Source organism: Pseudomassariella vexata (genome assembly GCF_002105095.1).
Source record: "Pseudomassariella vexata strain CBS 129021 chromosome Unknown BCR38scaffold_3, whole genome shotgun sequence".
Classification (NCBI taxonomy): Eukaryota; Fungi; Ascomycota; class Sordariomycetes; order Amphisphaeriales; family Pseudomassariaceae; genus Pseudomassariella; species Pseudomassariella vexata.
This window is the reverse complement of record NW_024467958.1, coordinates 551862-577807: the sequence shown is the minus strand read 5'-3', so window position 1 is coordinate 577807 and position 25946 is coordinate 551862. Positions and strand designations below refer to the sequence as shown.

At 49.2% G+C, this 25946-nt stretch overlaps 9 protein-coding genes across 9 annotated transcripts; 5 read left to right on the top strand and 4 right to left on the bottom strand.

Annotated features, from left to right (window-relative positions):
- The first annotated feature begins 1709 nt into the window (after positions 1 to 1709).
- On the top strand, positions 1710 to 2914 carry BCR38DRAFT_130335 (uncharacterized protein). The gene is made up of 4 exons (XM_040853550.1): positions 1710 to 2080; positions 2148 to 2267; positions 2335 to 2529; positions 2591 to 2914. Exons 1-4 carry the CDS (start codon positions 1879 to 1881, stop codon positions 2686 to 2688), a joined length of 615 nt encoding a protein of 204 aa, XP_040718627.1. The 5' UTR covers positions 1710 to 1878; the 3' UTR covers positions 2689 to 2914.
- BCR38DRAFT_130354 (uncharacterized protein) lies at positions 2788 to 3711 on the top strand. Its single transcript, XM_040853551.1, has 2 exons — positions 2788 to 2827; positions 3082 to 3711. The coding sequence occupies exon 2, from the start codon at positions 3140 to 3142 to the stop codon at positions 3644 to 3646; it is 507 nt and encodes a 168-aa protein (XP_040718626.1). The 5' UTR covers positions 2788 to 2827; positions 3082 to 3139; the 3' UTR covers positions 3647 to 3711.
- A 1547-nt stretch (positions 3712 to 5258) lies between these two features.
- BCR38DRAFT_521419 (acyl-CoA N-acyltransferase) lies at positions 5259 to 6103 on the bottom strand. Its single transcript, XM_040865192.1, has 2 exons — positions 5639 to 6103; positions 5259 to 5575 (listed from the first exon to the last, which is right to left on the bottom strand). Exons 1-2 carry the CDS (start codon positions 6036 to 6038, stop codon positions 5334 to 5336), a joined length of 642 nt encoding a protein of 213 aa, XP_040718625.1. The 5' UTR covers positions 6039 to 6103; the 3' UTR covers positions 5259 to 5333.
- A 1538-nt stretch (positions 6104 to 7641) lies between these two features.
- On the top strand, positions 7642 to 10796 carry BCR38DRAFT_463852 (duf1680 domain-containing protein). The gene is made up of 6 exons (XM_040862651.1): positions 7642 to 8094; positions 8166 to 8533; positions 8597 to 8975; positions 9034 to 9359; positions 9439 to 9528; positions 9599 to 10796. The coding sequence occupies exons 1-6, from the start codon at positions 7953 to 7955 to the stop codon at positions 10448 to 10450; spliced, it is 2157 nt and encodes a 718-aa protein (XP_040718624.1). The 5' UTR covers positions 7642 to 7952; the 3' UTR covers positions 10451 to 10796.
- A 2175-nt stretch (positions 10797 to 12971) lies between these two features.
- Positions 12972 to 13507, top strand: BCR38DRAFT_481815 (Cerato-ulmin hydrophobin family; the record flags this gene model as incomplete). The annotated part of the gene is made up of 3 exons (XM_040863415.1): positions 12972 to 13170; positions 13313 to 13398; positions 13466 to 13507. 3 exons carry the CDS (start codon positions 12972 to 12974, stop codon positions 13505 to 13507), a joined length of 327 nt encoding a protein of 108 aa, XP_040718623.1.
- A 1723-nt stretch (positions 13508 to 15230) lies between these two features.
- On the bottom strand, positions 15231 to 18500 carry BCR38DRAFT_406269 (uncharacterized protein; the record flags this gene model as incomplete). The annotated part of the gene is made up of 8 exons (XM_040858033.1): positions 15231 to 15317; positions 15368 to 17121; positions 17185 to 17212; positions 17261 to 17410; positions 17469 to 17789; positions 17839 to 18156; positions 18313 to 18346; positions 18418 to 18500. The coding sequence occupies 8 exons, from the start codon at positions 18498 to 18500 to the stop codon at positions 15231 to 15233; spliced, it is 2775 nt and encodes a 924-aa protein (XP_040718622.1).
- A 2277-nt stretch (positions 18501 to 20777) lies between these two features.
- Positions 20778 to 21032, bottom strand: BCR38DRAFT_334734 (uncharacterized protein; the record flags this gene model as incomplete). The annotated part of the gene is made up of 1 exon (XM_040855344.1): positions 20778 to 21032. One exon carries the CDS (start codon positions 21030 to 21032, stop codon positions 20778 to 20780), a length of 255 nt encoding a protein of 84 aa, XP_040718621.1.
- A 1336-nt stretch (positions 21033 to 22368) lies between these two features.
- BCR38DRAFT_422770 (uncharacterized protein) lies at positions 22369 to 22688 on the top strand. The gene has a single exon (XM_040859559.1). The coding sequence runs from the start codon at positions 22482 to 22484 to the stop codon at positions 22647 to 22649; it is 168 nt and encodes a 55-aa protein (XP_040718620.1). The 5' UTR covers positions 22369 to 22481; the 3' UTR covers positions 22650 to 22688.
- A 594-nt stretch (positions 22689 to 23282) lies between these two features.
- Positions 23283 to 24109, bottom strand: BCR38DRAFT_506910 (uncharacterized protein; the record flags this gene model as incomplete). The annotated part of the gene is made up of 1 exon (XM_040864948.1): positions 23283 to 24109. A coding segment is annotated over one exon (594 nt), but the record flags the coding sequence as incomplete, so codon positions are not given.
- Between the last annotated feature and the right edge of the window lie 1837 nt (positions 24110 to 25946).

Here is a 25946-nt window from a genome sequence, read left to right as displayed (position 1 = left end):
TTCAAGTGAGACCATGCCAGTGAGAACAAAAGGGAGAGGGTGAAAGTGTAGGTTAAAGCATAACCGAAACAGGGGAACTTCAAAGAGCAAAGATGATATGAGAGCCGGACTTGGCATTAATACTGGTGTAATGTTGAAGAGCGAGGACCAAGTTTTATGAATGCCCGAGGGCAGGATGGAAAGACAGAGCCAAAAAGAGTGCAGGACATATATCCTGGATAGGCATAGCGAAGGTGCACTTACCAAGACCTATTTGTTGGGCCAAGCAACATAGGGCTTGCAAGAGTCTGGACCCCGCTTTCTTCTCCCCTTCCAGCAACAAGATTGATAACTGTCTGGATCTTCGCAGTCGGTACGGTAAAGTCGGCCTTATTATGCCAATGACCAGGTCAGTTGGCTAGCTCGTCACGGGTTGTAATTGACATAGGGCCTGAGGTTGTCTCGAGATCTGCGGACACTCTGAAGCTTTGGGGTTGCCGACACGTCGAGGCCTGGACTCTATGTAAAGAGCTGCACCAAGGTCTGGATGCTGCCTCAGGGTTCATATAATATGATAGGGGCTGAGCTGGCACGCTGGACTTCGGGTCTCTTGGGGCCAATCACTTCAAAAAGTCAGCTCTGGCATTAAGTGCAAAACTATAAGCTGGCATACAGTTATGATGCAATTCGTGGAAAAGCATAGATACAAAAGAAGAAGAAAACATCAAGAGCACTGCGTCCCTGGAATAGTTCAGCTCCACTGCACATCTCGAAGTTTCATTTGTCAAGGTGCAACATCATTCATGATCCACTAGGATAATATGAGTTAGCTGAAACCTGGAAGGGCCGAATCGCTGCACCGCTCTTGGATCAGACTGCAAAAGCACATATGAGAAGTTGCACTTGCAGTTCCATACATTGCCTGCTGGGCACCCCATAATCTTCCGATCCTCCAGTGTGGCCAGGCAGCAGCAGCTCAAGTCTAAGCGATATGCTCTGGGACAACCGCACCAGATGACGGGCTTGAACATATCCGAGAGGAGCAGAATATCAAGGTTCTTCTTGGGAGTCATCCATGCAGCCAACAGTGGACAGCTATGATGGCTGGGAAGTGCAGCGCTGCTGCAAGGTGTTTCCAGGCAAGCCCCCAAAACCCGTCACTGGCCAGGCAACAGACAGACAGATGCGAGTAATGAAAGAAAAGTCTAGATACCTCATGAAACCGGTATCCCTCACCAAAATCTGAAAAGGCCAGCAGACGGATGAAGGACGGTTCAGACAGCGGGAAGGCCGAAGGCGAAAGGTGACGATGAAAGCAGGTTGGGTATCATGAAGCGGCAGAAGTAAATAAGGCACAAGTCCCGTACAAATTGAATTCCGGTCCAGAACCGAAAGAGAATTACGTGAGGTATCGTTGCCCCCGGGAAAAGGGAAGAAAGAGGGATAAATCTCTAGGACACGTCTTTGAATGCTGTGCGCCGAATATGCGATGAATTGCTCACTTGGAGAGCAGGGATGGCGAATATAACAGGGCGAAGTTGATGGATCAAAATGGCAGCAGCCCCGCGTGCTCCAGATGGGTCTGGATTTCTTTGTTGAACTATGTACGTGCAGGAGGCAAGGTGCTGACGTTGGTTTCGGTATCATATTGTTCCATGCCGACATTTAGAGTTGGTAGTTCATTGGTGCACTGAAGGAAGCATGTCCCCACAAAGAACATCAAATCAGCAGACACTGGTTGGCTAGGATGGAAGATCATCGGTAAAACAGCTTGGAACCTCAGGTCAGTCGATTGTCGCAACTTAATGCCAACTCCAGACTCCTAGCTTCCTACAGTCGTCCTCCATTGAAAGAAGCCCGATTCAACAGCTCCCTTCGCCATCGCCCCCACGGCCCAAGATGGCGAACCCACACCCCATCCCAGTACTGTACCCTCAAGAGCCCTTCCATGCCAAAAATGCCCTCAACTCGGGCATGCGGGGCGCCCTGGCTGGCGGAATTGCAGGCATCTGCGCATCCGCCGTCCAGAACTCATTGGCCAAGAGCAACATCGGCGCTTGGGGAGTCTTTACGCGAACTGGCAGCACTGTCGCCACGCTGAGTACGTCCTCGAACCGAGTTCAACCCGAAACGAGGCAGCCAACTGACTGACTCACTTGCACCCACAGCCGTGGTGCCTGCCGTCTACGCCTTCGCCAAAGATGCCACGGCTAACCTGAGAGAGAAGGACGATTACCTCAACACGACTGTAGGAGCCTTTCTCGGTGGCGCCATGCTTGGTTTGCGATGTAAGATGGATTCCCATGACACGAGGTAGTTGGCGAATCAAGAGCTAAAAAGAAAATGCTGGAACAGCTGGTCGCATGCCACAAATCATCGGCTTCGGAGCAGGCATCTCCGCCATCATGACGACCCTGGATTTTACCGGCGGTAGTCTACGCGGCCCACCCCAAGACCCCGAAATTGACGAGTACGCCCGCAAGGAATTTATGCGCAAGAATCGCCGGCGGCCCATGATGGAGACGGTCGCGGAACTGGGTGAAGGCAGAGGTGAGTGCTTTCGACGTAAATCTCGAGAGGACGGCATCGGAAGAAGGCTAACACAACGAAGGAATCGAGCCACCGGGCTACGAGGAGCGCAGGCGAGCGAGACTGAAGGAGAAGTATGGTGTTGACATCAACCCCGTTTCCGCCACGGCCGACGAATAGAGGAACACAGACCGGTGGCGTGGACCTGTACATAAACAATCGGAGTTCTTTGCGTAAGCCTAGCCTAGCATCCATGTTTTCGGGCCCAAATTGGTTTCGCCTTGCAAGCAGATCGTTACGTCAGCGTTTTGTTGCTTAGGTACGTACGTCACATTCCTCTGTTTTTCGAGTTCGCTCTCTGTATAGCAATGTCCTTCGATGCTGTACACGAGTCGCGTTTATTTTGGCTTGAATCATCACCGGGAAATTAATCCTATCTGGAATTGGTCAAAATAGCCAGAATTTCCATGCTTTCAGATATTTCTCGGCCATTTATTTCTGCGTCATGCCGAAGCCTATATATCGCATACCTTCAGGTCAGAGGGATGCATCACTAACAGTGTTAAGCCGAAGATAATTTTGCTTCAGAATGAATCCAGGCCTATTATCATTCCATGTGTGAGGGAGCCAGATGGCCATTGCCCGTTCCGTGTTTCCAGTTGCCCTGCGCCTTCCCTCGGTCCAAAATAAGCCAACCCCCTTCAATGGAAGTCCTCACTTGCCCATTATCACCATCACCATCTGCACTCCCAACTCGCTCTCAAAACCTAAAGCTTACCCTCAACATTTCCACACCACAGTATGGTCTGTACGGATTCCCACCCCACGGCTCATAACCCTTGACGTCCTTATCTTCGGTGTGCCTCCCCCATGGATTGGTCTCCATGGCCCATCTCTTATCGCAGTCGCTGCATATGCCCACAGACCTGATGGTGTGAGTGGGACCATCACGGCGCCCATGCTTGCACGCTCCGGCTTGTTTGCGATTGAGACGCGCCTCGGCGCACTTGGCTTCACGGATGGGTACGCGGGTCGAGGTGATGTGGTGCGTGCCGTGGAGGCAGTAGGAGGCGGCATAGATGACGAGGCACATTTTGAGGGCTTAGCTTGCTTGGCAAGTGTAATTTCCTCAATGTGAATGTTAGGATGTGATGTTTTATGGGGTCGAGTAGGGTAATAGAGTGTTGTTTGTCTAGTAGTGACGTGTCTTGCTTGAATTCTCGATGATCATGCGCAATGGTCACGAGCCGGCGTCATGGGACAAGCAGCATCAACGCAATTCTGGCGACTGGAAATTGCTACCGCAAGCCGCTGCAAACTCCCAATCGCTCTAAGTGCACTGATGTCGCATGTGAAGCTGTTGGATTACTGACTTCATATCGCCGGGTGTGGGGTACTACGTGTAGTCGTCGCGATCCCCTTCAGAGTAGTGACAATGCCAGCATGTTGCGACCCTCACAGCCGAGTGTCAACGGCGAATGGATGATTTGACAAAATTGCAAATTAGCGGTAGACACTCAAGACCAGTTTGTGGTTCTATCTATGGTGTTGCAGGTGTCGGGCCCAAGGACAAAGGGTCTGAGACCCAAAGTATGCGGATGTCCGCCGCCCCTGCCTACTTAAGCATCGGACTTCCATCATGACACATTTTCATGACGAGTATACTCGAATTTTCGCTATCCATAATAATAATAATAATGAAAATAATGAATTGTTACACCTCTCCAGGCTCCCTGTTACATAGGGTCCTAGAACAGAAGGTGCGAGGAGGTCACATGTTTCATCACACCCGTGGACGGGTCTGGGCATTAACAAGGCTGGAAACTGCTCCATCGTAGGTAACTCTCCAGGATAAATGGAGGACCGTCCAAGTACTTCACAGTGTATACCCTGATGAGTCCGATCCGGTGGACTTTTGACAAGATAAACTCTGTTCTTGAAGATACTCGACCAAGCTTAAAAAAGCATAATCTCGACACCCACAGCAAATACCCCTAACGGGCTGGGACGACTTCTGAATTTCCCTTCTTTTGTTATTCCCAAAAGCACCACTGTCACCAAAAGCAGTATAATAAAAATCTCAGCAGGGACAACTGGGAATATCGCCGTTTTGGTTGTGTTCCCAGTCGGCACTCTGGTGACCTGCCAAAACGGCCACCCATTCAGCGCCAACCGTGTGGAGTTTATGCACCAAAACATGTTCAAAGCATTGGATATCCAATGATAGCACTTATTCTGTAGGAAATAAGACAAGAGAATTGTATTGGTGATGATAATATGAGACGAAGTCCCAAACGCTGCATCTATGGAAGGGCTATCTATGGGCAATTGGCCCAATCGCTGCACCCAGCAAACAGCCGGTGTACCTGGGGCACGCAACATCTTCCATTATTCTCATCCACTTTTTGGCCACTTCCAGGGGTCGGATCGCTTGAAGCAGGTATACCGGAAACCGTCAGGTTGGGACTGGGTTGGAAGTAGGTCGTTTCGGGATGAAGCTGTTCTAGAGTCACGTCATTAGTGTTGAGAAAGAGGAGCTGATATATCACATGGTGTTCGATACCAACTCCGTAGAGCCAGATACTGCCCTGAATGTTCTCGATGCTCCATGGGGATAGAAGTGAGCTGGAAGGAGTTGCCGTTGTATAGATAACATTTGCCAAAAGCCTTACAGTGCTAACGTTGTCTGTTGCTTTACTATGCCACGGTTCTCATTGAATTGAAGGGGCGTTTGCAGTTCATACTAATTTGCTCGAGCATCATTTCCATGTATCATTTCGATGTGTGCATATTAACAACAATGCACTTATGAGGACACGGGCAACTCACAACTCCCTGATCATCAACCAAGTCTGATGCAAGTCGGGCGCATCCCACTGGCTCAAATCTACGGCATGCAAATCAACATCTCTAAATCCACACTTTAGATACAACTTATGCGCCGCCTCGCTCGATTCCACCCACGTAGGTATTCCAAGCGCCTTGGCCTCCTCCAGACATTGCTTCACCAGCAAGCCCCCAGCTCCACGCTTCTGTTGCAATGGGTCAGTGTAAAGCGTATCGAGGTCCATTGAAAATGTCAGCCGAAGTCAACAGGGTATAAATACTTTAGGGCAACTTGGCAACTTACAGACGTGTGGTCTATCCCCAATAATCCGGTCTCGCCTCTCCTGCAGACTGTCGAATACTAGTCGACACGCTGCGTCATTACTCCCTGGCCCGTATCCGTGATTGCCAGTACTTTTTGGTGGTTGTTCCGGTTTGGGGTTATTAATGTCCCACTTTGCGAATGCGATCATGGTCTGCTCAGCGTCTTCGATATCAGTGTCGACCACTTTGTACGCTCGGCAATTGCTGTTCTCACGAGCCAGCTTCCATTCCAGATCTTGAGCTACGAATTCAATGGCTTCTGGCGAAGGTGGTACAGGGAACAAGATGCGCAAGAAAGGATTCTTGTCGTATGCAGCTTTACGGATCTGTATTGCAAGCCTGGCATCCGCTGCCGTGGCAGGTAGGAGCTCGAGTGGCATTGGTTCACAAATTGTGATGGAAGGGATGGGATTATAGATTCTATGGATGATTGTTAAGAACGATGAAAACCGCGCGACGGTTTTGTGGCTCGGGGAGCCGATTCCTATACCCATAGATATACGAGTTATGCAGAATTCGGTGACTCACGTCTGCTTACCACCAGCCACCACCCCCTCCCCATTCCCAGTTTAGAAGACAGCTGGGATTACACGCTAAGCTCTCCTCGGCGTAAACGGCAAGAAGCTGTTTCCAGCTGTATTTGCCATGAAACTTGAGGTCTTCAGAATTATCTCATGAAAATCAGGCATTACTGTCAGCGAAAGGTACTCTACTTCCTGACGATTCTAATCTATCAGTCATGATAAAGTTAATGCAATAGGTATCTAAAACGTTCAATTCGTGAAGATCCTTGTGTAAGTCATGAGTTGCATCTTAGCACACAACACTTCGAATTGAAGCTCGCTCTTTTGGAAGCCGGACTGCGGGAAACATGCACACGCCCGATTGTGCATTAATTAGCTGGGTCACAGGAACTCAGGCTTGTGGGTTTCCGGTTTAGTTTCCATAATTGTACTTCTCTTCTCAGTAGGGAAGTCAGGGGTGTAATGATCCAGGGTGCTAAGGAGGACGCTCGCCATTCATATACGTCTCGCAAGGGTTAATACTACGGTGACCAGCTGCTTGTCGATTTTACAGATAGCTACAAGACTTCGTGCGGGTGCAATGTGGTTTCTCTTGTTTCGACAACCGTAGGCACCATGAACTTGCTCATGGGCACGGCTGCTATTCCGACTAGCGTGCAAGGCGGCCAATTAGTGAGTGACAAGACTATTATTACGTGGAGAGTAGTTTATTCAAGGTATATCTCGATATTTAGGCCCAGGGTTATGTCGCGATGTGCGCGGGTTGGTTCTTAACGCATGTCCCGTTACATCCTTTAAGCACGTTTCAATCGCGATATGGCTATGTATAGCTTATAGTTACGTCCCGAGCAGCTCAGTTAAATGCAACGTCACTCTTAGTATACGATCTTGTCTGAGCGGGGTTCTTGAACGTGTGCATGTTTCCGCCGTTCTGAGTTTTCATGTTAATATGCTCGATTATTGGCCTACATGTCTTTTTTTTCGCTGCTCGGGTTAACATACTAGGCTCCTTACCTCACGGGGACTCTTATCTTAAACTGAATGACTCAAGATTGAAGATTCGAAGGACACAGCTTTATTGATGTCATATAGAAAGCAAACGAGAACCATACAATAGAAAGAATAGAAAACTGCCTCTCGTGCTGGCTCCTGGCGGTTTCCATTTCAATCCAAGTTTTTGAGGGGAAGTAGAGCCATGCTACATGCTCATGTTATCAATTGTGGTGTCCGCTTCTGCAGATGGAAGTTATCAACGAATAAATGTAATTTCTCAGTCCCAGTAGTCATCTCGCTACCATCTTTCCCGGGGTTACAGTCGCTAAAGCTTCACTTTCTCGGCTGTCGGCCGTCTTTCGAACATCCCGGCCAATCATGAGTCGCGCCGTATCTCGGGGTATCTGTCATGACTGGGATTGCCAGTCTGCTACGATCTGCCGGACGGGTTGACCTGGCTCCTCCGCACTAATCTGACCACGGCCATGGGACATAGCTGTATGCCTGCTCTTTCCAGATATCTCCGCACCAACATGGTAACTGAAGCAACCCATCAAATGGAAAAGAGTTGCCATGATTGGGGCGGAATAGTACTTGTATGCTTAGCGGGGTATATGCTCTGTGCCTTCTCTTTAGAGTTAGATTATTGGGCCACAACTACGGGTGGAGGGTGGCATTGCTTTATCATTCCATCCCGTAAACATTGACGCCTGTCGCCTAAAATAATTCTGCATCTTTGTTATATAGAGTCGCTCTACACGAATCATCGAAGGAAAGATGAAGCTCAGCAGTCGAGGCATCTGGGTTGCGATGAGGTCCTACACCGTATTGAAGCTTATCGTCGCGCCCGCGCTTGCAGGCAGACAGTTCATGTCGGAGCAGAAGGTGATGCAAGCGGCAGCAGAAGATGACAAAACACGTCAGTTTTGCACCAATCCACCGCCTTCCCCCTTTAGAACCCCTAGGAGATTCTAACAGGTACATATATAGTCGCCCAGCCCATTTTCGGCGCCTTGCCGCTGGGTTCCATCTCGCCCCTCGGATGGATGAGAGACCAGCTGGAACTTGAAGCGGCGGGCCTGGCGGGCAACATGTTTGATTTCTACCGGTTCGTGCACGATGCAAGATGGATCGGCGGTGCAACCGAGTATTCAGGTCTCGATGAGGCGTCGCCGTACTGGTTCAATGGCATCGTTCCTTTGGCTTTTGGCTTGAATGACTCGCGCATCATTGGCCAGGTCAAGCATTACTTGGACTACGTGATTGACCATCAGGCGAGTGACGGGTGGCTGGGGTTTGAGGAAACACACCAGACTCGTGGCATCTGGGCTCGTTGCCTCCTTCTCCTGGGAATGATGGTAAGTGATCAACTACGACCAAGAAGACGGAGAACCGATTTGCTGAAGCCCAATCGCTTCTAGCAATATGCAGAGGCAGATTCTACGCAAACCGAGAGAATTGTGGACTCGATGCACCGTTTCGTGGTACTGGCACATAGCATGCTACAGGACAATTACACGGGTCTGATCGTGCACGGAGACGACACTTTCGACATCGCTGGGTTCGGCATGGGAAGGACGCACGAGCTGCACATTCCCCTGCAGTGGCTCTACGAAAAGTATCCTAGGAACAACTCGCAGATTCTATGGGAGACCATGGAGCTCATGATTGACGGGGGTGAGGTTTGGGGTGCAGACTGGAGGAAGTTCTGGGTCGAGGATGTCTACCCTAAGAGCGAGGATGATGTGAACTCGTTTGACGGCAGCTGGGTATTCTTGCACGGGGTGAATCATGCTGAAGGCAAGCCATATTCAGTCCACTCAGGTCTGTCAGGGGTTGATACTAACAGTGCGGATAGGCTTGAGATACCCCTTATCCATCTACCGAATGACACACGACGAGGCACTTAAGAGACAGACCAGGACGGCTGTAGACCTAGTGGATACGTATCACAAGTCTCTGGCGGGTTCCATCATTGGTGACGAGTACATATCCGATAAGCAACCTCAAAGGGGGGCTGAGCTGTGTATCGCCCCCGAGGTCATGTTCTCCCTGGCATACATCTATCAGTACCTGGGTGACAACGACATCGCCGATTGGGTGGAGCAGACTACGTTCAACGCCTTCCCAGCATCTGTTTCCTCGGACTGGTGGTCGCACCAGTACGTTCAACAGGAAAACCAGGTGAGTCTCAGTCTCCGGGATAGTGTTGTCTGAGTGAGACTTGGGAAGAAAAGGGAATGCTCAACTATCCATGCTGCAGCCATGGGCGCGTAATTTGACAAAGGGCAGCTCCGGGCTGTGGGTCGATGTCAACTCGTATTCCAACGTCTTTGGCCTGGAGCCGAATTACGTGAGTTTTCTTCTGTTTCAATCATCCCATGACTCTGTGGGGGGCAAATTTGACTGAGAGCCCGTCCTAGCCCTGTTGCACCGTCAACCACCCGCAAGCATACCCTAAATACCTTGCCAACTCCTTTGTGACCACCGAAGATGGCGGCATTGCCCATGTTCTTCTGGGTCCTGCAAGCCTCAGCGCCACACTGGGTGGCGATAATGCGGTTTTAATTTCCACCGACACAAAGTACCCCTTCGACCTGAGCCTGACTTACACCATCACCGCGACCTCCGCTTTTGACTTTTATGTCCGAACCCCCACCTGGGCCAATACCAACACAAGCACAATCACAGGCCCTGGCAAATCGCCCCAACAAGCCATAACCCTCGCAAGCAACGGCCTGCAGAAAGTCTCCATCCCGGCCAATGAGGAGACAAAATTCATCATCAATCTCGACACCCAACCGCGTGTTGAGCTCCTCCCCAACAACGCCGCAGCTATCTACCACGGTGCCCTGCTCTACAGCTTCGCTATTGAGTTCAACACGACTGAACATGCCCCATTAAGATACTATGACGAGGCTCTTCTAGATAGCTCCACTACGGACGGACACACCCATGACCACGCCATCGTGCCCACCTCTCCGTGGGCCATTGCCATTGACCCATCCCAAATTGCCGTAGTTCCCTCTGATTCCACCAACGGCGATGCACTGCCCAACCCGATTTGGGCACTAGGCGCTCCTCCCGTTGAGCTTCGCGTTGCCGCCGTAGAGATCGATTGGCCGCTCGAGCATGACACGCCTGCAGTCCCGCCCACTAATCCGGTGGTAACGGGAACTCCCTTTAGCGCGCGATTTGTGCCGTACGGGAGTGCTAAGTTGCATATGGCCCACTTACCGGTTCTTTCCTTGGACACGGTGGACCTGCTGGGGTAAAGGAGAGGAGGAGAAATGGGTGGTCGTCTAGCCAGATATTCTAAGAAGGTGATATAGCAAAGGATAGTCCACGCGGCGAGGAAATTGGCTTGACGTGACGTGTGTGGCAGGTCATTCTTCCGAGTTGCTGCGGGACTAAGGGGTAGGAGAAAAAGCCTCGGATATTTGCTTAGGCTGCCGGGAGCTTTCTTGGCATACAGATTTATTGCTGCAAGCCACGGGATTGAGCCTATTGGCTGTAGCCTCTGTTTTCCGGTAGCAAAATGCGTGTTATACCATCTGTGCTCAGTTGTCATCGAGGTCCATTAGTATTTTCAGCGTATCACGGCTAGTATCAGAATCTCTCACTCGCCCCTCATTTGTTGTGTATGTCATGGACCCTTGTTCCAAGACGGCCGAGCTCAGTCAAAGGAATCCAGATAAGCGGCTACTTACATTTCCAAAAATAGCAATACGATGATCATAGATGGACCACCATATATTGAGAAAATGTTGCCAGAGCGAAACCACATGTTGCAATCTATGCCGCAGTCTTTGGGTAATAATAGTTCGCGAGTTGGCGAACCAGTGGAGGCGGAGCCAAACAATGCCAGGCTGAGGGAACCAATTAATTGACAGGTTACTTGCAGTACCAACCGCCTTATGTGCATAAAGATTCTCCAATCGCACAGTCTCGATACGGACTACCAAGGCGATCAGTTGCAGCTCTCCCCCTGCGAGCAGCTAGCCAACTAGCTAGTACGTTAACTCCGCTTTGGGACGGTGGACCCAAGGAATGAAGTGAGATTAAGCCTGGTGGCCCGTCACTGACATCCATGCTACCCGCAATTGATAACTTGATTGGTCTTGGCTGCCGCCCCTACGCGTTTCTGGCGTGAGTTCATGGCGACTCTTACTTACACCCGCATGAGCTGAAAAGGTTGCGTCGCTTTCTCTATGCAAGGCAACAGTGTTTTTCCCCCCTCAGTCTAGTGAAAAGGTAGTAAAGCGCTGAGCAGCTGGCCCACTGCAACAACAATGCAGAGCAATGGTGACAGTAGTCAAAAACGTCACCATACATATGAGAAATAAACGAGGTTTCCAATAGATCATGCAGCTTGCCATTCGCCTGCAGCCCTTCGGCCAGTGTAGACCCAACTGCAACTGCTCCAAATTACTGGCACTACTACAGTTTATCCGACGTTGCAGAACTCATCAAGCCTCAACCAATCAACCAGCCGCTGTGGTCGGGAACCCTCCTTCGTCATCATCTTCAGCGAATGCAGTCGCCACAGACTAACCAGCTGAGCCGATAGCCAGGCACTGTATCCGATCCCAGCAACGATCAGCGAATCGGTAGGGGGGCCGGATTTGGATTCTGCTGTACTACGGCATTTTAACCGGCTAGTTCCCACACATTCCGCTCGGTAAAACCAGCGCGCTAGCGCTAGTCATAACAGACTAAGGTCGTAATAGAAGTATGGCAACCATGCATAATGCGGGGGTTACATAGTGTTGAGATGGAACCATGGTCGCACGATGGGGTTGTATACTGACCGCCACTTGAATTGTTCTGTATGCTACGTTAGTAACTGCGTGCCATTAGCCGCCAAGCCACAAAATGCACCGTTTCCATCATTCCAGACGATTTGAACAGACGGACACGATCCAAACGGTGGCGGGGACTACATGGTGGCTTGCGTTAAACTTAAGTTTCTATATTGCCCAGCACCGTGTGCCGTATTCCGTGGCAATGGTTTACTACCGGACTCGGCACGCCGAGCGGGTCCTGAAGAATGGAGCAGTCCAATCCGACGTTATGTTCATGAGCGTTTCCCTCTTCATTGGCCCAGCCTCGAGAACGAATGGCCCTTGTTTGTTCATCGTCGATGTTATTATCCATTGAACAAAAGTAGGGACCCGGATAGTGGACAGTGAACTGCAGCCTTCCATGCAACGTTTGATATGAACCTCCTGAATATAGCAAGAGTAAGTTTGCGATCATCGATGATCACTTCCTGGCCTGGTCGACCTGAGTAGAGTATCTAGGTATGGTCCAACGGCTTGATGCATCAGGTCAAGTCTAGACAGCATATGCTACCCTGGAAGGAAGGTCTATCACCATCTGGGATATTGCTCGACTTTTTCTGAGGTTAGTGTTATGACCAATGAATACCCTGACTGGTTTCTGCACCTGCTCAAAGGAAGCCACACCGAGAAAATTCAGCATTTGGATCCATCATCCGCGGAATCCGCCAAGCTCTCGGATACCTAGCCTAACCGACGATGACGAAGATGACTATCGTGGCCAACCCAGCTCGGGTCGATGTAGTTCAAATGATGATGCTTCGAGCAGGGGAGTGGCCCCGTTCTACTGAACAGATGCTCCTCCTCGAGTATAAGAACCCAGCTTCGTCCTGACTTGATATCTTTCTTTTCGACTTGCCAGCATCAGCATCATCAGCAGCAGCAACACTCACTCCACAGCCTTCTCTCCTCATCACATTCATACTTCAATCTTTCAAGCTATCCAACCGCCAAAATGCACTTCACCAACCTTCTCATCACCTGCCTGGCCACCTTCGCCATCGCCAGCCCCACCAAGCGCACCGGCGGCTCTGGCGGCTCTGGCGGCTCTGGCGGCTCCACTACCCCCTACGACCCGTGCTCTGGACTCTACGACAGTGCCCAGTGCTGTGCCACTGACGTTCTCGGCGTTGCTGGTCTCAACTGTGACTCACGTAAGAAACCCGAAGAACCGAACCCCCTCTCTTAGTCTTGGCGATCAACATTGGTCGATATGCTTGCATATTTACCCTAGACAAAGAAAAGAAAAGACGAAAAGGAGGAACATCCAACTGACTGTTGGCTTCCTTACTATAGCTTCCGCGGTCCCTACCAGCGCCGCCAACTTCAAGAGCATCTGCGCCGCGGGTGGCCAGCAAGCCCGCTGCTGTGTCTTGCCTATTGTAAGTGATGGACCATCCCGCTTATTTCCGACAAGCTTTGTAAATAGTTGCTTATAAAATGATCCAGCTTGGCCAGGACGTCCTCTGCCAGACGCCTGTTGGCGTCTAAATCTGAATGGACGAGTCTCGCCACAACATCAAGCGGTCTGGTGAAACCAGATGATGGCATGTCTTTGGATTGAAGGATCTTTTGGTAAAATTTTGGTTTGAACCTTGATAGGAAAGGCTGTGTAGTGTGAGATGTCGCTCCTTATATTATCGTTTCTGGACTTGAGGCAACGATTAGTTACGATAGTTTCAATATATTTTGATCTCAACCACATTGACTTGGCACGCAAGGAGCCGATAAAATAGTGTATGTGCCTTCATTAGACTACAACTGTTCATCACATATTCAGTAGATGGTATTATTTGAGAACCTGGAGTTTTGAGTACTGTGTACGTTAAGGATAAGTTGCTGGCTTTTATCATGGCTATACTCTTCGCGCCACTGAACTACTAGATTGCCGTGTTTGGATTCACGGCAAAATCCTACCAAAGCTTTGCACACAACTGGCAATTGTCAGTTTTGGTTCGATACATATGCTGTACACTTGTTTTCAGTATACTATCCTCGTGGTCTCCTGCAGGCATGGACGTAAGCTGTGACCCTTCCCTTGATAGCGCTAGTTTTTGAAACAATCTCAAAGCTCATGTCATGGATAGGCCACTGGACCACGGGCTGTCAGGATTTTGTATCCTAACGGGATTCAGATGATGCAGTCTCCTGACGCAGATGCTGTGCAGTAATTTTGTCGATCGACCTGGCAGAAAGGACGGTGTCACGTTTCAGCCGTCATGCTGCGCAACTAGATATGAACTTGTGACACCGACTTTTTGATATGCAGCCCACAACATTCATGATGTCATCTTAGAGTTGCCTTGCACGAGCTCTCGCGAGTTGATCAACACGCGGTTGTCTCTTCAGTTTCTCATACCTTTCCAGCACTTGCCTCAAGTCCCATACCTCTCTCTCTCTCTCTCTCTCTCTCTCTCGGCGCATCTGCCTAGTTTTCAGTGAAGCATGATCCCCGATCACCCTATCAGCTAAGAATGTGGTCAGACTGCAGTTCTCACCAAAAGATCGAAAGATCACCAGGAATTCTTCTGCGTCAACTACTCTTCCGGCCGGAATCTTTATTTTGATATTATGGGTATAGAAGATAAGCCTTAATCTGCAGTAAAACATGCCACCTGCTTGTGATGCGAGTGTGTTAACGAAGTGAGTTCGGCGTTATTTTCTTAATATTCCCGTTTCAAGAACGGCATTTATAGTGTTTGATACCTGTAAAAGAAGATTGTCTCACTCTCACACCGAAATTAGTGTTTTCTAAACGGCCAGTAGCTTCAACTTGTAAACTGCACCTTCATCCTGTAGGGAGCTGATGTTCTTATCCAACATGTATAACTTGGCTGTCACGTCATCTTTCTCATGTCGTAAAGCAGTGACTTCTAGGGCAACGCTGTCTAGCTCCGTTTTACATGGTATGCAGATATGTACATTCTTTTGGGATAGCAATCAATACCAAGCAAGACTTGCTGATTTCAATGCCCGAGATTTGCTTCGCAAAGTTTCCATTGACTTATTTTGAGAAAGAAGAGGTCCAGTAGATGATATAGTTCCATAAACACTTTATTGTATGTCTGTTCTGAATAATAATCTTGCCCAAGCCCTTACTCCTCCCCCGTTGCACCAGCAAGGACACTTACGCATCTATCCTCAGCATGAGAAGGCTTTCTTCTGCCCCTGCTGAAGAATAATCGTACCCCTAGACTTCGCACTTCTCAGCGACTTATTCCGCTTCGGTCCCGGCATTACGAACGACGGAACTCTGGGCCTCTTTACCGCCATTTCTGAGGGCCTTTCGCACTGCTTTTGCCTAGCGCACTTATCATCCAGTAGAATTTCCGGACCTGCCTTTCGACTCACGATCCGGAACACCCTCTGTAATCTATAAATCGCCCCAAATTCCGGACTCAGAAAATTCTCAGCTGATGTGCACTTGGAAATAACTTGCTCTGGCTCGTTTGCACCAAGCAGGGCGGTCCATCGGTACCAGATGCGACATTGGTTTGCTGAAAGCATCTTGATTAGGGCTTGCTGTGGTAGGAAGTAGCGGAAGGTCCTTGGCGATAGGAGATGGTAGAGTAGGTTGTCGACGGAATACTGTAGAAAGGGGTACGACGACATGATTAAATTGCGCTGATCAATGACGTTCTGGCGCCAGTTCCGGAATTCCTCATTGGGGCTGCCTGATAAGAGTGTGGACATAGCGTCAGCATTTCCAAGTGAGAGATCCAGAGAGTTGATATATGCAAGAATGGTGTGTAGAATCACGTAGTGACCCATGTCAACTAGCTGGTCCATCGGGGGTAGTGAACGATCAACATTCAATAGTGCTGCAAAGCCGCGACCGGATAGAAAGAACGCCCGTACGGACTCATGAATCGCCCCTACACGTTGAAGACCGAGTGACCCGTCTTTAACTTCGTATTGAGCGTCTGGCTTTATCTCTAGTAGCCCCAGTGTGCGAGACTGAAGCCACATGTGGAACTGGTGGGGCGTGCCAAACTGATCCCCCGTCCCCTTCAGTTGGCTCATAGAGGAAGGCGGACCTACGTTAAGCACCATGCCCGGATTAATCTCACTCAAATTGCATGCCTCCTTGAGATAAACGGCGGCGCGCAAATCATTGAGCCGCATTGGCTCCGATGCTAGCATGACCCATTGCATTATCACGAGGACATGTGTCTTCTCTTCGGCGGAAAGATCAGCCAGCATCCACTGGTAAAGCCCATCCAGGTCTGAAGGAAGTTCTTCGAGAATTTGATCAACAAGATCTTGGGCCTTTTCCTCGCTAATAATGCGGTTTAGCAAGTCGGTGACAAGTTTGGCCCATAGAAACAAGCCCCCGGACTTCTGAACCACCTTTTGCACCATGACACTGCGTTCATCCCAGCTGGCTTTAAGATTATTGTGAACATACCGCTCAATTCCATGGATATTGTGGTCCTGCACGTTGATTTGGATAGTATTGCCGGGAGCGATATCCATGCACGGGCGACTCGCCAGGCAGATGCTGAAGTTGGAATTCTGCGCCAGTTTGTCCAGACAATGTAGCAGTTGCCGAAGGTAGACGGGACCGCAGTCCTCATTGGCATCCACGAAAATGAATGTTCTTCGTAATCGTGTTTTGATAGGGCTCCCCATATAGTCGTCCAGGAAGAAGGAGATGAGGTCGGTATCGCTCAGGGGTTGATTGTGCGGTTGGCTCGCCTTAGATAGCCACATCAACTTCTCACGCAACTTTCTATCATGAGGAAATAGCTGAGCAAGGAGCGAACGGAACATGTCCAGGGGTCCAGTTTCCGTAGCCTGTTGTTGTTGCTTTCGGTGTGTGAAGAAGACGCGGTCTAAATCCTGACCACCGGCTGTGGACCAGATTACTGCATTAGCTTCGCAGGCCCGTTCCTTCTGGATCCTGCGACTTATATGTCTTAATTGAGTTGATTTTCCAGATCCCGAAGCACCAGAAATCCATAGGACGCGGTTGTCGTTAGTGCGTCTGCGATGGTACCAATCGCGAAATTCGGCTATATTATAGAGCCAGGAACATGTACCAGGGAAGTTCTTCAAGACTTGGGGCACAAAGATGGGTATAACAACTAGTGACGCAAGACACGCTAAGTCAAGGTTGTAAATTCAGTTCTCATCAGAGTGTTACTAACTGCAGTGAGGCCACTTACTCTGCTCTTTGGGCGTGAGTTCCCTGCCCTGGTTGAAATCAGTTACTGCTTCCTGGTACAACAAGGGGAAACCTACTCTTGTTGTCTCATCCTCCAAGGTGCGGCGAATATAGTCGGCCACCTTTCTGAATTCAGCATCCTCAGCTGATTGGAATTGACTGATACCCCAGTATTCCGCATCAAAATCCTCGGGTTGCTCACGCGGGTTCGCAATGGAAGTAGCCTCCTGGTGGACATGTTACGAAAGAGTTAGGCTTCTCTTGCGGGATTAGAGGTTCACTTACACGGAGCTGAATATGCTCTAACAGCGACCGCATGGTTCTTGTATCGCGAAAGGCTTTTATCTTGAAGTTGAAGTCGTTCGACAAGCGAAGAAAAGCCCTCCGACCAAATTCTAGGTTCGCACTATCCGCTCCACTCAGCCGAGCCAGGACGGGATCTTTTGTGTCGACACCGAGAGTCACGCTTGCCATCGACTTGACTACCTGGCTCAGCGGAGTCTTTCCGAGAGCGTCTTGGAGAGATCCAAAGAAAATTACAGCGGCAGTTGAAAGCAAGATGTCCTTAATATGCATTTTGCTCCCTGTCTCTGAACGCCTCAATACCTGTGAATGCATTAGCCAGTCGCCATACAAGAAGGGGAGTTGGACATACCTCCTTGACTATAACCTCGCCCGTCGAGTGCGCGACGAATATGACCGGCTTCTTAAGTGCGCCACTTCGATGTCGCAAACGAGCGAGATCACCTAAAAGATCATCCGCATGATCAAAGATGTCCGCCTGGGCTTCCAGCAAATTGTCGCCTAGGCGAACCACATGAAAACCCCACGTCAGAATGCGCGCATTGCCGCATGAATCCGGCAGAAGGTCCAGAGGCCAGAAAACTTCTACCTCAGGCGTCGTCTTTGAGGTCTCATCTCGAAACAGCGGACCTGACTGTGAAGTCGAATTCAACTTGCCGAGCTTCACCGACTAGGCCAAATTCTGGCTCCCCAACTCCAAACTCGATCGGGCAAGCCTCGTAGTCGATGGTGACCTCTCACTGGACAGTATTTCAAGCGTCGATCTACTGCGATTTTTCAGCTGATCTTTTTGAGATGGAGCGTTGCAGTATTGCCAGGTTCTGACCGGGTGGCCACCAAACCCATGTACGAGAACGATGCTACGAGAGCATCCATCAGACACTTAACTACCTTGTTTTATGAGGCAGATGACATATGAAACTTGACTTACTCTGCGATGGTTGTCCCCGACTCTTCAGGTTCGTAAATCACATGCAGACCCACCGAAGGGATCTGAATACGATCGGTCTTCATCGTGGTGGTGTGCGGCAAGGTATCATTATGCAGGGACGGATACGGGTATTGCGAGATTTTGCGATATAGGCCATGGCGGGAAGGAATACAAACTGGCAGTTTCCTAGCATTGACGTGTCAAGTATCTTGATGCTTGAAGCCTTCAGGCATGGTTCGTATGAGTTGCTTACGCCCATGGGCATGTTGGGCTGTTTTCGGTGAGTATTGGCGGCGAAGGAATGTCATGCAGAGTCAAGCCGGAACCATGAAAAGAACGGTTGGTTGTCATCCGTGGCCAAAATTTCGAATGGCCCCCAGTATAATCTTCTCATCCATTGCGGCCATAAGGAGCCATTGGGTCATTATTGGGCCGCGCGGCCAACAATTCCAACATTCCTGCCTCTCGCAAATGACGGCTGTTTTCGCCCCCATACAATAACGGCGCCCAACACACCGCCAGATTTAAATGCTGCATACACATGCACGTCAAATATCCCGCATTCCGGTCCCAAGCAGCATTTGGAGAATTTTCCAGGGCCTCGAGTTGTCGTTTTCATGTGCCGTCTCATACATATCTTGACCAGGACCATCGCAGCCACAAAGGCCACATCGGCCCTTGGATTCAAACGAGTTGATATATGTGCTGCACTTGTTCAGCAAACTACCGGCTGAGGCTTCGTGACACCGGACCATAAAATGGTCCTTGATCTGTTGTACCTGCAGCGCGTTCGCTGTCGATCGGAATAGTGTCCCTGTCGCTGCAACGCTGTCGAAAGCCTCAAGTAGACGCCTCCTTAGCAAGGTCAGGGGCATGGTTATGTTCTCGAGCGCCAACGATTGAATCGTGCAGCTCGACCAAAACAGCCACTATGGTCTAGCATCACGAAACTGAAAATATGTTCTCTAGTTTGAGAAATACCATACTGAAACTCGAGATTGTGATTTGAAGGGGCTGTCTCCAACGTCAGGTTGGCGCCGGAGAGTATTATGAGGCAACCTGCCTCCTTGGATCGTCGTATTTTGGATTTGAACTACGTCGATCGCTACGGGCTAGACCTTTCTGCTTGAAAGTAAGAAGGTGGAATTTTCATTGAGGGGAAGTGATGATGAGCCTATGTCTCGGTTTTGGACCAGAACAGTAATCCCTGCCCTCATGGCGCTCAGCTCTTCGTAGATCTGCAGTTTGCAGTTAGGTATTGTCTTGAATCGTAACAGCTGACCAGAAAATGTATATATACCCGTTGGTAACGGACATAGCAACGGTCAATGAGAGGCAGTTCCTTCTCGAGTCGCTAGCAGGACTGTGACTTAGTTCCCTTTCAAAGCCCGCCTCAGGTTGTTCAGAAATCGTGCAAACCATCCATCATCAGTGCTAGTCCGTGCCTCGATGAGACCGCCCTTCAAGACATTGAACTCATCGCCGCAGAGCCCTAATAATGATCGAATGTGGGACAGCCCTCGTGGATTACCACGCCTCCTGACTGCATAAGTATATGTAGATATGCGCAACGACGGAACCAAAGGCTCTGCGCTCGATAAGGACCCGGCCCCTGGTTGGAGGGGCGTGATTGCATCGATCGTATAGATCGTACAGTTTTCTGCCGGTACGGAACACAACGTCGGCCAATCCAACCACCGCGAAAGAACTGGCCGCAGTAGAGAAAGCCTCAGAATTTGACGGGACATAGTGATATCTTTTCGATATGCAACGCGATTTTAGAAGTGACAAGGCCTTGAGGTACAATGAGGCCACGATTAGGCTATGACAAGTGCACGCCAAACGTACCATGGCAGAGAGCATGAGTGCCTGGGTGCGTTCTTTGGTGATTGGAGAGAATTTTTGCCACGTCTTGAGGTTAAGCGCATGGCCGACTGTAAAACTTTTTTTTTCCTGCGGTGGGAGCTGGTGATTGGGTATCTGGCGCAATATGCATCGACGAAAGCAATTCTTGGATTAACTTATTCAAATTGTAATTCTATTGAAGCCTAGGGTCGGCTACGAAGCCGGACGCAAGGTGATCACCACGGCTCGACAAGGCCGAAATACTGTCCGCTGGCCTCGATTCGCTCATCGTTCGGGTTCCCCAGGAACAAAGGCGAGCGGTGCGTGACAACTACCACGCCACTTCCAAGCGCCTCTTATATCGTGTAAGGACATGAAGTCAACTCGAACGAGTGCGGCAACAAGGTCGACGGGCGATGGTGACACCCAATTGGTGTGACTCCTGCTCAGGACCAATCGCTACGTATGGAATGTCTTTCATGGTTGCTTGTTTGTCTGTATTTCTTTGACATTATTTACCTCTTTTGTGGTGCATTCTTCGAGATAGCGTTCTTTGGCGGCGGCGGCGGATCAGTCGGAGTCCCTCTAATCTGGTTCCTCAGCTCATCGACGAAGTGCTTGAAGAACCCATCACTCGAGCGATTCGGATCGGCCGTCGCCTCGCCCTGCCGGAGCGGCTCGTTGGGGTCGCGACCATGCTTGAACTCTTCAATGGTCCGGTGTATGCATCGAACGCCGCAGTGGAAGGCAGGTGATCTAAGGAGCTGCATCTTCTGTTAGTAGACGCTCGGGAGTTGAAGGTGAGGAGTCGTACGGCATCAACGAGTGCTTGCTAAAGGTCCCATGTGGTGTTAGCTGGTGGGTCTTCGGAGGGTCATCGATGCGCTCATCATTATCATTGAGCAACCAAAAATACGTACATTTGGCGTGAAAAGCGCCTTGAAAATGTGAAGCACCATTCTCAAATTCTCTTGAATTGAATGTTAAGTAGCTTGTGTGTCTCAAATATGAATAATGGCCTGAGGTCGTAAAGAGCGTGTCACGATTGAGTTAGGTGTTGAATAGATTCCCATCGCAGCTGGTAATCACTCAACTGGCAGACAGCTGTCATGGGGCGCCCCAATACTTACAAAATCATGTTTTCGTTCTTCTCATCTCAAAAGTTGCATAACTCTCAGGGATGCAAGTGCGAAAACTACAACATCGAAGTTGCCCTTCCAAGATTTAGTTCAGGCAATTGGTCTTACACAAGCTAAATTTCCATCCTTTGCATAGAAACTCTTAGCAAGGAGCGGGTTGACAATGTAGCTGCGACTAATTTCAACGCTCGCGAGATTTTAAGAGCATCATCATTGAGTGTCGTAATACTGAATGCTGACGAGATGGAAAACATCAATAACCACCTGCTCAAGTTGACCAACATGCGTGTCTGAGCCCAGAATATCCTAGACGATGGATAATTCCACGTATTAGCCGTGAGGTGTGTCTTCTCCGGTGGAACAAGGGAATGGTTTGCGAAGAGTTTGCATCCCATCAGGGCCTCAATGGCGGGTCTCCTAAATTATAAATAGGCAACCAACTGGTCAGTCCGCCCGTTGACTGCAGTGCGGCTGATTCCAGCTATAATCTTTCCCTGTGTACCTGATTTTTATTGCATAACAATCCGTTATTCAACGTTTGTCTGCTGACAAGATGCGTCGTTCTCGCGACGGCTTCGTAGTCATCACCGGACACTCTTTTGATCCAACCGGGACTTGTCATCTTGCCTACATAGCACTGCAATTGCCGTAATTTAGTGGCTAGGCTTCGTCGTCAAGATTTAATTCGTAGACAGTTTACACTTTACCGTGCTTCCTTAACCTAACTCCGCCCTGCCACGCACTCAACTTTGCGCACATAGACAAGCAAGATAAGCGTTCACAGGAGCCAGAGGCCAAATGCAGAGGAATCCCGACGTGACAACGTAATCAGTGCGCAATCCTAAGTGCCTAGGTTCGCGATGTCGACTGAGCAAACAATTATCATACTCACTTGATTTGCAATCAACACCAGATATAAGTATCCAGTTCAATCCCGACAACTTTTGTTCATCATCAATTCATCATCATCACAACCATTAAAATAACTTGACAATCAGCTTCCAATCATTTTTGACGCTTCAACACTATCACAGTCCATTAATCAAGTATTCCAAATTTCAACAACAACCTTCAGTCAAAATGCAGACCACCATCTTCGCCACCGTCTTCGCTGTCATGGTCACCATGGTCGCCGGTCAAACCTTCACCCTCCCGTCTGGTGTTTCCTTGCCTTCCGGCGCTGCTCTGCCCTCCGGCATCGTCGTTGTTACCTCCAGCGCAACCAGTGCTGCAGTCACCGGCAACTAGATGTGATGGCTATCTATTGATGGCAGATATGCCTCGCTTCAAGACATCACAGGCATTTGCATCGGTGTTATGTGTTTGCAATTCTATATAAACTGCTTTGGTGGTGGGAAGTCGGTTGTCTGAATTGGTATTCTGAGGTGGTCGTTTTAGAATCGGTCAGATTGGTGGACAAACGATGTGAGTTGGGAAATTGTTACGTGTGGTTCACTGTATACGGAATGTTTGTTTGGTTGATTATCGTAGGATTAAGACATTATGAGAATGGTGAGTTGGACGATCATTTTTTTCGATATTCTACGTGATTGTGTATGCTACTGGCACTCTTTGCTCCGCTATATTACGAAATTTTTATGGTGTGTTGGGATTTAATATCGTTCCTATCCCAGTCCCAAGTCAAATATAACATATGAAAGGCGCATAGATTACAGTAAATTCATGTATATAAGGACTTCGACTCCCTCTATACAATGACTTCCTACAATGTCAAGGCAATTGACCGCGTTTCTTATGACTCTCAGGAAGAAGTCTAATGTAAAAGTCGTGTCGATACTTGCTCTGATGATCGCCTCCACAGCCGACGTGGTAAGAATAGCTTGATTACCATCCTGGTTTCATTGCCTATCGTAAGTCTGGAATCAATGTTAGCAGCTATACCCTCTTATACATCACACATAATTTTGCCCAGCTTACTCTACGAGCATCTGCGAGTGTCCCAAAATACGTAGTTAAGTCATCGACGAGATGAACTCCATCCCTTCACAACATCTTCATGGTTACCAGCTTGTAGTTCCCCTCCACGTGATCGGAATAGTTATATCAGCTCCCAGAACTGCCTTTGAAGTCGTAGCGTTGAAGGTAGAGACATCTCACTGCATACTCTCGAAAGCTACCGTAGGCCCGGCTGAGAAAGTGAAAGTCAGGTTCTCTTTGCTCCCCGGCGCTGCATCGTTTGAAACACATTTTGACACGAGTGCCGAGGTGAGATTGATGTCGTCGTTCGCTACTGTGTGTTCGTTCGAGCTCAGAGCAATCCCGTCCGTGGTTTGAAGGTAGTTGATGGTGTTCCTGTTCAGCAAGAACGGCAGTATCTGGTCAGCCAACTCGTCTCCAACTTTTTGGAAGACGAATGCCGTGCTAGACTGCGTCGTAGCGGATGTGTAGGTGGCAGGGTCGGCCAAACTGTTAATCATCCCGTTCATGACGTGGAGAAGAAGGTAAATGGCAGTCGATTCCCGAAAGCTGTGAGTATTCAGGTCGAAGTCACTGAGGCCGTTGTCCCAGACGATGACTGTCGTGTCATCCTTGGGCGCCGTACGTGCGACGAAGTCGATGTAATTGCGTCGTGCCGCCGGCTCGACGTTCATGCCGATTTCGAATTTTTCGATGACGAGTGGCACGTCGATGAGATCTCCTCGGACAGCTGCGATATCGGTTCTAACGGCTGCTTTGTTGGCATCGGATCACCAGATAGTCTTGCCCCTGTAATACTGACAATTTGTTTCCTACATACTCCCAGTATAACACGGCTTACCAAGATCCGAAAATGAAGTCATCTGCAACTAGTCAGTACATGTATGTGAGAGGAGTTCACAATGAGTCAAACTCACAAGGGCTGCAATAGTGGTAGTGAACCGCACTGTGCCATATTTCTGCTAGGGTTAAATGGGAATTGAGGTTAACTGACTTACATAAGAACCATCTGGGCTCACAGGCTGCACAAATGAAGAGTTCGGACAGATATTTCTTGATATATTGCCAGCAGGATGCATAGTATAACTTCTATTTCAAAAATCAAGTACAATCGTCTATAATTAGCATGACAGTGCCTGTAGTCAAATATCCCCAGGATACTCTGTATAGCAATTATAGTAAGGGAGATACGGTCAGGTATCACCACTGTGTCCTTTCGGGAAAACTGGCCTCTGATTACTTAAAGTAGTTGTAGCTTTTACTTAACTTAGAGCCGTCAGCTCTCACGGACTCGATTGCGTCTTCTCTATCATATTTCTTTGGAAAAGCCTCGATATCTAGACTCTCTTCCCGTGAACCTAAAATCTCGTCCTACTTAGGAAAGGCCGTACACGAACAATGGATAAGAATTAACACGTCTCCCTCTACGTCTACCTCGTTGTGTATTCCTACCATATTTGCAAAGTAATCAACGAAACAGGTTGAAAAATGATAAATAAGCAAAGAAAACCCTCATAACCTCACTACTTATGGCCTATTTCGCTCTTTGAGGCATTCTGGAGTCGGGCAGAGACACAATTCTCGGATTCCAGTTCTTCAACAACCATAATACTGGCATAACCCCTGACATGCTGAATCTTCAGTGTGGTTCGACCTTTATTAACCAAAGTCTCCCTTGAGTCAATATCTCTCGAATAGTGAGCAAAACCGCTTATCATTCTGTACTTAAGGCCCCGATGGCCACCTCTAATCTTTGGGTCTTCTAGAGGTCCATAGAATACTTCGAATAGATGCTTTTCTTTTTGTATGCCCGAAGTCCGTTGACATTCAGTTCAATTTAATTCTTTGTTATACCTTGCAATAAGCCCAATATTCATAAGCCCGGTTAACGCACCGGCTCTCCCTCAGCCGATCTTCCGCTTATCCAGCCTTTTCTACGGCTCTGAACTCGCTGTCGCTATAGGCCAGCACTCAGCTTGTCAAGCCATCACCAGGTATGGCTCATCAACCAACAGAGGTTAGCGTCAGCCGTGAGGAGTTGATCCTCTGAGAAGCCCCCAGACCACAACAACACTCAACAACAGCGATGACGACAGCGGCTCCAGCAACAAGCATAAGAGGGCTTCTCGCGGCTGTCTCTGCGGGAAAGAGCACCCATACCGCGATTGTGTGTATTTGGTCCAGAAAAGGTGACCAGCCCACTAGACCGCCAAGCTAGATATCCAACTACGTGTTAAGGCTAACTACAAAAGCTGCCCGATCACACGAAAAAGAACATCAACCGACTCCGTGAATCCGACTCCTTTGATCATGGAAGAGCTGACACCAATACCAAGAAGCCAACTCTGGCCGCAACCTCAGTGGTGAACACAGCCGACGGTTCCGCAGCGTTGAACGAGCTAGAGGTTACATCGGCTCAACCAACTGACTCATCCTTAGGCCTCCTAAGGCTGAGCCATGACTATCCTCTGCGCGATTCAGTCATTTATAATACTGGAGCCAACGTCCATGTGATTAAGGATGACTCGCGTTTCATTACTCGTTTTCCAGCCAGCCCAACCGATACTTTGGTGGCTGGAGGGGCCATATTGCCTATAACCCACTGGG

Excerpts from the sequence above, each read along its gene's own strand:
- BCR38DRAFT_130335 (XM_040853550.1), top strand. The coding sequence starts at position 1,879 with ATGGCGAACCCACACCCCATCCCAGTACTGTACCCTCAAGAGCCCTTC. Across the intron at positions 2,268-2,334 it reads CGCCATGCTTGGTTTGCGAT|CTGGTCGCATGCCACAAATC; the intron begins GTAAGATGGATT and ends ATGCTGGAACAG. Across the intron at positions 2,530-2,590 it reads GGAACTGGGTGAAGGCAGAG|GAATCGAGCCACCGGGCTAC; the intron begins GTGAGTGCTTTC and ends AACACAACGAAG.
- BCR38DRAFT_130354 (XM_040853551.1), top strand. The coding sequence starts at position 3,140 with ATGGCCATTGCCCGTTCCGTGTTTCCAGTTGCCCTGCGCCTTCCCTCG.
- BCR38DRAFT_521419 (XM_040865192.1), bottom strand. The coding sequence starts at position 6,038 with ATGCCACTCGAGCTCCTACCTGCCACGGCAGCGGATGCCAGGCTTGCA. Across the intron at positions 5,576-5,638 it reads TGGGGATAGACCACACGTCT|ACCTCGATACGCTTTACACT; the intron begins GTAAGTTGCCAA and ends CATTTTCAATGG.
- BCR38DRAFT_463852 (XM_040862651.1), top strand. The coding sequence starts at position 7,953 with ATGAAGCTCAGCAGTCGAGGCATCTGGGTTGCGATGAGGTCCTACACC. Across the intron at positions 8,095-8,165 it reads AGCAGAAGATGACAAAACAC|TCGCCCAGCCCATTTTCGGC; the intron begins GTCAGTTTTGCA and ends GTACATATATAG. Across the intron at positions 9,360-9,438 it reads ACGTTCAACAGGAAAACCAG|CCATGGGCGCGTAATTTGAC; the intron begins GTGAGTCTCAGT and ends TCCATGCTGCAG.
- BCR38DRAFT_422770 (XM_040859559.1), top strand. The coding sequence starts at position 22,482 with ATGCAGACCACCATCTTCGCCACCGTCTTCGCTGTCATGGTCACCATG.